The sequence below is a fragment of the Salvia splendens genome, chromosome 10 (genome assembly GCF_004379255.2).
Source record: "Salvia splendens isolate huo1 chromosome 10, SspV2, whole genome shotgun sequence".
In the NCBI taxonomy this organism is placed as follows: Eukaryota; Viridiplantae; Streptophyta; class Magnoliopsida; order Lamiales; family Lamiaceae; genus Salvia; species Salvia splendens.
Window position 1 is genome coordinate 2,961,727 of NC_056041.1, and position 10,182 is coordinate 2,971,908.

At 33.7% G+C, this 10,182-nt stretch overlaps 1 protein-coding gene and 1 pseudogene across 3 annotated transcripts; one reads left to right on the plus strand and one right to left on the minus strand.

The window, feature by feature from the left end:
* The first annotated feature begins 3,660 nt into the window (after positions 1-3,660).
* Positions 3,661-4,846, plus strand: LOC121751333 (annotated as a pseudogene).
* A 167-nt stretch (positions 4,847-5,013) lies between these two features.
* On the minus strand, positions 5,014-9,107 carry LOC121751045. 3 transcript variants are annotated; one of them, XM_042145754.1, is made up of 4 exons: positions 8,758-9,105; positions 7,782-7,890; positions 5,616-6,681; positions 5,014-5,408 (listed from the first exon to the last, which is right to left on the minus strand). In XM_042145754.1, the coding sequence occupies exons 2-4, from the start codon at positions 7,792-7,794 to the stop codon at positions 5,354-5,356; spliced, it is 1,134 nt and encodes a 377-aa protein (XP_042001688.1). In that variant the 5' UTR covers positions 7,795-7,890; positions 8,758-9,105; the 3' UTR covers positions 5,014-5,353. The 3 variants fall into 3 exon arrangements, with proteins under 3 accessions (XP_042001688.1, XP_042001686.1, XP_042001687.1); XM_042145752.1 differs by having other exon boundaries at positions 5,616-7,890; positions 8,758-9,107; XM_042145753.1 differs by lacking the exon at positions 8,758-9,105 and having other exon boundaries at positions 5,616-7,352; positions 7,782-7,887.
* Between the last annotated feature and the right edge of the window lie 1,075 nt (positions 9,108-10,182).

Below are 10,182 nucleotides of genomic sequence, written 5' to 3' on the forward strand. Positions count from 1 at the left end.
GATTTTTGAAAGCACATTCTAATTCCAAAACTGAACTCTGCTGGATGTGCATCACACATATTTGATCTCAAATATGCAGGATGGGAAGTGCATGATCACATCTATCCATTGTTTGAACTCAACAAAATTAACTTCTCAGATATCAAATTATGTCCACTCAAATTCTTAATCCAAACAAATTTCGACTTCGTGATGAATCAAGCAATCACTAGGATATAGAAATTGACAAGCTGTAGCTCTCGTCATATTTTGCTTCGATTAAAACTTGCTTAAATAGTTCATTAGACAATCCAAAACTAATCATAAGCTATATCTAGTGAACTCAATTAATCTACAATAGCACATTATCAATTAGTTCACATTACCAACAAAAGCATAAATAGGTAGTCAAGTAAACAATATTAACCCTGAATTAACAAGCTGACAAAGGAAGAACCAACCCTTAAGCACTTGTGCTTTGTCGCGAAGATCTGCAGACACCTAGTCGGCACGGCACAGCCGGACTAGAGCTTCGCAGAATGCGGGCCCCAAAATCCGCAATGCGAACTGATTATACACATAATTAAAGTTTTGGGCCTAGCCCATTGGGTTCCTAATTTTAGAATATGGGCCAAAATAGTAACTGGGCTGGACTTATTTTAAAATTACAACAGATAAAAATGAAAAAGAATAAAATTTAAAAATTGTTGCATATGAACTATGAATCAAATTTTGTTTGGGGAAATTTGGCCGATAACGTGACAGGTACCAGTTCATTGCTATACTAGTTAATTGAACTCTGCGGTTAACAGATTTCAGAAAATTTATTTAAATACAGAGAAAATATATAATTGAATATGCTAATATGCAATAATAATAATAATAAATTATTAAAAAAGAGAAAAAAAAATAATTGAATTTATTATTGATGTTTTTTTAATGAAAGTATGATATCCTTGTTGGGACAATTTGAATTTATCTAAGGATGGGAAGAAGTATTTTCTACTACAACACAGTACATTTTTACTCATGTTTTATCTGTGTTGGTATTTTATAGACTAAAGGCCCTTTTTGGTCCTAAATATATGACGTTTTTATAATTTAGTCAAAAACATTATCTTTTGAATTATTTGATCCCTCATAAATAAAAACGGGTCACATTTTATCCGAATTGGATGGAACTGATTAAATTTCGGACCAAATGTGACATGTGTTTTATTTGTGAGGGACTAAATAATTCAAAAGATAATATTTTGGACCAAAATCATAAAATCGTCATGTCCAAAAAGGACCTTTAGTCTATTTTATATCCTAATTCTGTTTTATGTCAAATTCAGAATGTTGTTACTCTCAAGCATTATTAGTGATCTATCTATACAAACCATCGTTAATTAGTGTAAGAATTAGTATAACCATGTGCACAATAATTGTGTTGTTGAATATAATTGGATCATTTATGTGAACCCGAACTAGTACGTACGTAACCTCAAAATTAATTAGTGCATGAGATTAGTACCTTGAATTTCATTTTCAAACTTTCATTGATCTTTATTTTCTTTGCAAAGATAACATTTGATTTACAGTTGACTATTTATTTTAACATTGATTTTTAGTGCCAAAATTAGTGTGTGAGATTAGTACCTTGAATTATATGTATATTATGTGAAAAGTTAGAATTTTGGAAATTGAAAACAACTTTTAATTTATGTGCAAAACAAAAGTTTTAAAAAAAATGTACTCCTATTTTTTATTTGTAATCATCTCTATAAATTAGTGTAATATTATCATGTACAGTATTTAAATACGAAAAACGTTACAAAAACAAAACGAGCATACGTGACTACTGAAGTATCTTTTTACCTAATTAGGTAGTACTATTTGTTTAATTATAGTACATAAATATACAAACATCTTTAAGTTATTTCGCATTCACGGCCACCTAATCCATGGCTCCATGCATATAAACACAGTAATTAATTAATACACATGATTATTGATTAATGAATAAAAAATTCCAATTCCAGTAGCACCATTTTTTATGAGTTTTATCAAGCGTAAATTTTTAAAAAAACCGGACTATATAAAGAATTGCTATTAAATTCTCAATCCAACCCGCGTGACTGGTCGATAGAAAAAACTGGACTATAATATATCAATTTAATTCTCCATGGCTTAATAATTGACAACATCTAATCTTATCAATCTGTGGTGCCTAACTTGGTTGAAAAATGATGTAAACGTATAGAAATAACCAAGAGAGTAATGTTTCTTTTTCTAATCTATCGTCGTGAATTAATAGATCGTTAAGCAACAAATAAATATTAAAATGACATCTACCGAAAACTTTTTCTTAGTTCACTATTCATTTTAAAGAAACTTAATCGCCCAAAGGCTAACATAAGTTACTTTTACTTAGGTAAAGATAATTAATTTTTACTATATCATTTAATTAAAAAAACATTATTAAGCATATACATAAATGCAAACCACTTCTTTATATCGTCTATGTTCCCTACATATATCATAAGTACTCCACATACACAACAATTTTGTCATAGGGTAAATCAGCTTATTAATTAGTACACCCTAGTTTCATATATAAGTTTGTCATCCAAAGATCTAAATTGTATTCGTTCCTGTAGACGATGCTGAAACCATGAAATGCGTCCAAATGATTTGAAATTCACATATAGGCTTGCAAAACAAACTAATGATTCGAAAACATCACTATATCATGCTGTACGAGAGAATTTGGGCATTGAACATTGTTTAATTAAAATGCGAAATAGTCTTTTTAATTCAACTTTATTTTTCATTTATATATATTTAGTTTGAGTTCATAGAGTTTACAAATCATTTATAAATAATGATTTTCATTAATGACAAAATTTTGAAATCAAGAAACTAGAATTTTCGTATTTTATCCACCAACTCCGGCATTTTGTAGCATGTTTGGATCAATTCCACTTATTTTCTTGACATATAAAGTTAGTTGGAATTAGGCAATATAAACACTAAAGAATGGAGAAAACCCATTAATTCAACAAAAATAATTTTGTTGAATACTGATAAATAATCCATCATAAACCGAACAAAATGAAATGAAGAGCCCAAAATTATACGAAATTGCCAGAAAGATAAAAGATGTCAGTCGTAAAATTTGGAACCACTTGTCATAAATGCAAGAAATAAATAGTATAGTTTTGAAAGCCAATTAACTAACTACCTTCGGAGCTCGCATTTAACTACTGTTACCCATTTCTATCTCCATAGTTTTTCTTTTTCAAAATCCAAATTTGATTGCCTTCCAATAGTAAAATCCTACTTAATCTCAATCTACTATTGAAACACCATATGACTCAACTCAATTTTAAGAAACTGTTTAACTTTTATGAATAAAAATAGGTGAAATAAATAGTGTAATTTGATTTTCATTTTTATAATACTAATATAATTTTATCTGTGAGTGTAATAATTTAAAAGAATATATGATCAATTTCATACATCTAAAATATCAAAATGAGTCATTATTTTGAAATCAGAAATATTGATTAGAAACTATTGTACCAGTTCATAAATAATGTAAAATCATACGCTTGGTCACATATACAGTAGTATATCCTAATTAGTCCCTTTTTCACATCTAAAAAGTAAAAACCAACATAGAATTCTTTGATAAATAAACATCATGGCTAATTGTAGGGAAACCAAATCTGATCTCCCCTAATGCAAATGTATCCAATCTTAAAACAAACAAAAAAAATACTATTAGCTAACCAATTCTGATGGAATGCAGGTAACAAAAGATGTATTCATCGAGCAAGCTCGAAAATCCGGCAAATTCGACGAACCAAGCCTCGAATTCCAGAACGAATCCTCAACTCCTACTTCCTTATGGGCTGCTCCGCCGTCCTCCTCTCCAACCGCCTCCGTGATTATCGCCGCATTAAGTACACCCTCGAGCACATCGTCCGCACCCACAAGGGTGCCGACAATCGCATCTTCGGGTATCTCATCAATCTTAAAATCACGGAGTTTGGTCAGATTTTAGTCTATCCTCGTGATTCTGAATTTTGACTTTACAGCATCAATTTAAATTTAGTGACGCAAAAGTATATGAATGTGAGACTTTGACTGACTAAACAATGTCATTTTAAGGTTAAGAAACTAAAATTTTAAAATGAATGTAATTAGATGCGATAATTGAAATTTTATGATTAATCCTAAAATTTAAGTGTATATATAACTATAAGTGTGACTCTGTAGGAGTGTATATCAAGAAGACAGCGAGAAGCACAAGGGGCTAAAAATCAGTAGAGATCTTGTAGAAGTCGGAGGCGACGCGATCAAGACGAACATCACAACGCTGGGGCCGCTAGTCCTGCCGTTTTCGGAGCAGCTCCTCTTCCTTTCGACGCTGGCGTGGAAGACGGTGCTCGGAAAAGAAGGCGGCCAGCTGTACATCCCGGACTACAAGCTGGCGTTCGAGCACTTCTGCGTGCACGCAGCGAGCAAGACCGTGCTGGACGAGCTGCAGAGGAACCTGAAGCTGAGCGACAAGAATCTGGAGGCGTCCCGCGCCACACTGCACAGGTTCGGCAACACCTCCAGCAGCAGCATATGGATCGCGTCTGGCAGCTGTCGTTTGGGTCGGGTTTCAAGTGCAACAGCGTCGTCTGGAAATGGCTGCGAAGGAGCCGGAGGCCGGAGAGCCGTCCCTGGCTCGACTGCATCGACAGGTATCCGTTGCAGGGGAATGGGGATTTTTAGATGTTTTGGTTTTCATTTACATATGTTACACTATTCCAATACTTAATTAACGCAACAACGTTGTGTTCCAATTTTATTCTGGTGCATAATTTAGATATTTTTGTTACATTGGCTAGTGGGCTTGAAATTGCTCCTCACAGGCCACAGCAAATTTTAAATGATTAGAGTAGAGCCTTTATGATAGGTAGCAATGAAGAAACAACGTAACGTAACATAACATGTGAAAACCAATAAAAAAAACAGAGAGAGAGCCAATCTCCAATGTAGATTTTCACCAAAATTTCTAGTGTTGCTCAAAGGAATATGATATCCCGAGATTCGAAATCTACGCAACACACCGAATTTACTCTGAATCTGTTCTATATATCAAGCTTGAAAATGGGATTTTGCAATTACAAACTACTAGGAAACATAATACGTATATACTACTTTATATATATAAAATACAACTTCAATCAACAAAAATTCGGTTGCCTGACGAGTCTTATTCGCAATATCTAGAAATAGAAATTATAAGTTCCAGGGGTGCTCAAGTGATCGGCAGGAAGACGGAAGGTTACAGGCGGTTTGATTATTATGCGAATAAACGAACAATCAATCTTTCTCAGGCAGAGGCTAACCAGTCACCATCCATCCCTTCAATTTCTTCAATATCCATGCTTCAAAATTTGAGCAAAAAAAGGCAACAAAAAACGCATAACCGTCAGTGATCTGGAAATGTGGCTCAAATTTCCTTCTATTTCACATTCAAGGAAAAGGATTATAATTCGACGAGACATGCAAGATATTAAGAGAGAAAACATAAGGGAACCAGTGAAATTATAAAAGACCAGAAAGCATATAACAGACACAAACTAATTCTTTACCACGGCAAAGCAGGATCGTCAAAGTAATTGTCTGAGAAAAAACCATTGCCATGCTCATTCGTATTGAGCCAGTCTGGGAACTCCATGACTTCATCAAATGGGTAGTTCATGAAATCCTGACCGCTCTGATTCTCAGGTGTGATTTCCATTTCCTTCAAGAATTTGAACCACCAAGCTGAATTCACCAAATTCAAAGTATCATCCCATTCCATCTGGTATTGGTCCCCAATTGACCTGATCTCAGCAATATCCTTATCATCCATCACTGGATGCAGCCCAGAATCTTCAAACTCTGCCACCGAAGCTGGTGGTTCCATGCATTGAATCTCCTCAGTGGTGGCTGAAGGGGAAGAGGAAGAGGTTGATGAGGATGAGTAAATTAATGAATGATTTGTACTGCAGTGGAAAGTGGAGTCCAAGTTGTTAAATCCTTGAAGATTAAGATTGAGGCCAAGTGTTTGGGGCAGTGTGAAGTTGAAATTTTCTTGGACAAGTGGTGGTGGTGCAATAGGAGAAACGGACCAAGAATAAGGAGAAGAAAATCTCGGTGGTTGGGAGAAATTATCAAGATAACTATCTGGGAATCTATCAGGAATTAAGGAATTTGAAGCATAAACTCTTGGATTTCTCCTGCACTTCAATTTGTCTTCATGTTCTAAAGAAAATTGATGAGATGAAGACTCAAAGAGCCGAGTTTCAGACCTTACTTCCATTTTCTGCTGCAGCAGCTGTTTTTCACTGGCTTGTTTCATAGATGCTCTATGAAACTTAAGGGCAGTGACGATTTCTCGCCGCGCTTCAGCCATATTTAGCAGCCTTTGTTGGTAAGGTCTACTGGTATGCAGCCGTCTCCTTACTTTCTTTTTGCGTGGTTGAGGTGGCGGAGGGGATTTTTCTTGTTTCTGATCAGAAAATCCATTACAATTAATTCCAAACAAGCTTCCGTTGCTCGAATTCCCATCTCCTTCTCCTTCTAAGCTGGAATTGGATGATTCTTTGGTTCTCGAAGAGGAAGAGGAAGAGGAAGAGGATGATAACTGTTTAACAAGGTTTCGAATGTAAGCACCTGACAAATGAGGCTCATTCAGTTTCTCAAGCCTCTCAGTTTCTACTCCATTTTTAGACATTGACAAAGAAGATTTGCCCCTCATATTTCCCTAACTAGCAAGATTTTAAAATTTTGGTTCTTCAATTTCAATAAGCTAAAATGGAAAATGGAAGGATGAAGAGAGGGTGGTCAAGAAAATCATTCTTTTCGCCTGGGGGCTGAAGCAAAGAATGCAAATAACAGGTAGAATGAAGAGGTGGTCGTGGCTGTTATAAATATCTGCCAACACAGTTTAGGCTTTTAAATTCTCTTGGTATTTTCCTATTTTGGCTAACAACTAGATTTTTTTTTATTTGAATAGATTTTTTTAATCTGAGGGGGATAGACTATTCAGTAGGTGGTTGAGGAAGTTTCACATTTGATTTGGCCCTGTTGCTGCAGAAAGTTATATTCAATTGTTTTTACCAGATTCCTGACTAGCAACTAATTTCACAGTCCAAGTTTTGTTCAATCCTCGAGAAATGCTTAGGGCCAATTTATATATTTTATCAACTAACAATTCATTAATATGCTTTCGAAGTACATAGTGCAGCAACCGTAAGATGTTCAAGTGCATCAGAGTCTTCTGTCCGGAGCAAAATGATTAGATAGCAGTTCACAGGCAAGTTACAAGAAATACCTATTAGAATCTGAAAAAGATTGGAATAACTCAAATTTAATTTCCTGTAGAATTATCTAAATAAGTCAAGACAATAAATGAATCTTAAGTACTAAACTGAGCTTGGAGAATCAAATTTGGTGGCAGAGTAGTTTCACATGAACCAAGTCCACAACCAACTAAGTGAAATAAATATCAGAAAATTGTTACCATGTCATGATAAAAGTGTTTTAGATTTCTAGTAGATTCCAAATGCAATAACTCCATAAACGACACGATGATGAAAATAATGTACTAGTTTTTAACATGGAAAAGAGTAACCATATGAAATGTGGTTCTTCAACTTTCAATATTTTGATTTATTTTTATTTCTCAACATGATTAAGTCATTTGATGAAACGAACTTGGACCGTTTATAAAGTCATAAAAACAGACTGCATGGGACAGAATAGGTCCATACCTTCCCCCTTCATTGTCTCAGTTTTAATTAGCTTTCATGCTCTTTTCCATCCAAGCAGCTTTTTGGCTTATTGGTTTATGAGTGTTTTACAATGGCTCTGCAGCAGCACCTGTATGAAAAACAATTTTAGTAGATGTTGCGATTTCAAATAGATTTCTAAACAGAAGGCACGTAAATGTTTTTTAAGCATTAAATGAATTAAAAAAGATGGGACTTGAACCAGAAATAATGATTCTTAAAGAAACATATTTTCTCATTTCATATAACTTTTGCATCTTCCCTTACTCCTCGGTTCCTCAATTGTTTATGGTCTAATGCTAATCTACAAAATATCAAGATTTTGTTCAATCAACTGACTTAAACTTTGTAACGCAAGCAGAGCAGATAATTTTAAGAATTCTGTTCAAGCAATTTAAATGATCAATTCATTGGTACATCAAAAAATAATACTGTAAGAAACATGATTTAGATAAATTTTCTGCTACATACAATATCCAATCAGCTACGTTTCTACAGCATCCAGAAGATACAAATGAGATATCAGTTATCCCATATATTTTAAGTTCTGTTTTCCAATTGAACGCCTATATTTTATTCCGCTGATACAATGGTATCCATATCCTCTATATCAATGCCAATTTTATCTCTATTTTCCCTCCTTGTTAACTGCACTTACAAATTCCATGAGTTTCTCTGGTAAAAAAAACACATTTTTACTGTGAAGTATAACTCCAGTTTGAATTCATTTTGGCTTTGATTTTATATGTATCATCATTCATCAATAAAGAAAAGTAGTAATACTATATCTCAAGGAAAACACATTCATTCCAATATAATTATGGTTTCACGAGAAAAAAAACCCCTATGATTCAGCAAAAAATGACAAATGTGCATATGTGATCAAAACCTAAAATAATCCAGCGGCTCCACTGGATAATCATAATATCCAAAAAATTGATCCAAAGAGGGGAAATACCTGCTGCAGCTTCCACCAATCCGGTTCCGCCGCATCGCCTCTAATCGTTGGATGAATCGAATTGTAACACAACATTTTCCGCCATAACTCGTATACATATCCACACAATTAATACTCATACGCGTATGATCCCTTTCACACCGCCGCTGCAGTATTCAATTACTATTATAATGTTTGGTGATGACGATGATGAGATGAGAGAAATCTGATTCATTGAGATAGATATCAAAATTTGTGTTTCAATTTTAATTTACTTTTTCTACGGTGGATCTGTACTAGTAGAATATATTTAGACAAAATACATTTGAAATTACGATTATTCTAATTTATTAAGGACAATATTATATTTTTAATTATTTCTAAGTGACAAGCAAGATTTCATTTGTCCTTGGCTAAAAATTTATAAACTAAATATTGAATATGCATGCATATAACAAAATGTAGGTGTGAGATAAAAGTGAAAGATGGTCCCTTAATATTGTAAAATTAGTTCGCTGTTATGCTATAAATTTGGGATGAGGCAAAAGCTCAAATTGTGGTCCAATATGCTATACAAGTTCTTACCTAGGTCTGGATTGTTATTTTACTTTTATGCTGCAGTACTGATAACAGAACCTAAAAGTTAGAGTGCTTCACATGCAGCTCTACTCATTCTTTATCTTAGGCAATTGAATGGAAGTATATTTGTATGTGTACATATAATTTTTCACCATATGCGCTGGTCATGGTTATTTATGCATGCATAAAGTATTAAGTAGGAGTAACATTTTTATTTTGTATGATAGTGTAGTGTTCTCGTCTGCATACCATGTAGTATGAGTACGTACCTTATTTGATTATCTACAAATCACCTATTTTAATTGTATTGGGTTTCTAATACTCACATCAGTTATGGAACGATAATTCAGGGAATTATCTTTGAGGTGTTTCACACCACATGGACATTAATCAAGTATACTGTAGTCCTCCTCTCTAAGGTAGTTGAAACATTTCTTTTGAACATGAGATTTAAAAAATTGATGTCAAAGTTAAAATAGAGAAAGTAAAGTAAGAAAGAGAATAAAATAAAAGAGATGAAGAAAGAATAAAGTAAGAGAAAAGATAAAAATTTTGCCAAAAAAATGACTCAACTATCGTGGGACATTAAAAAAAGAATATGACGAGGAAGCATTAGAAGTTAGAGTTATTATTTTCAATTATGGAAAAAGTAAAATATTAAAAATGTGTAATCGAATTTAAGACGGGCATATGTCATAAAGACATTGTGACATTTCACAGTCACTTGTATCATCCTCTCAACAACTGAGTATTAATTATAGTGTTATAGTATTTTGTTAGAATTCATGAGTGATGCAGTTCGAACGTAGAAATCGGGTTAAAATCTTCGGTGTCAGAATGACTTAAAATTCGCACGATGCTAAAATC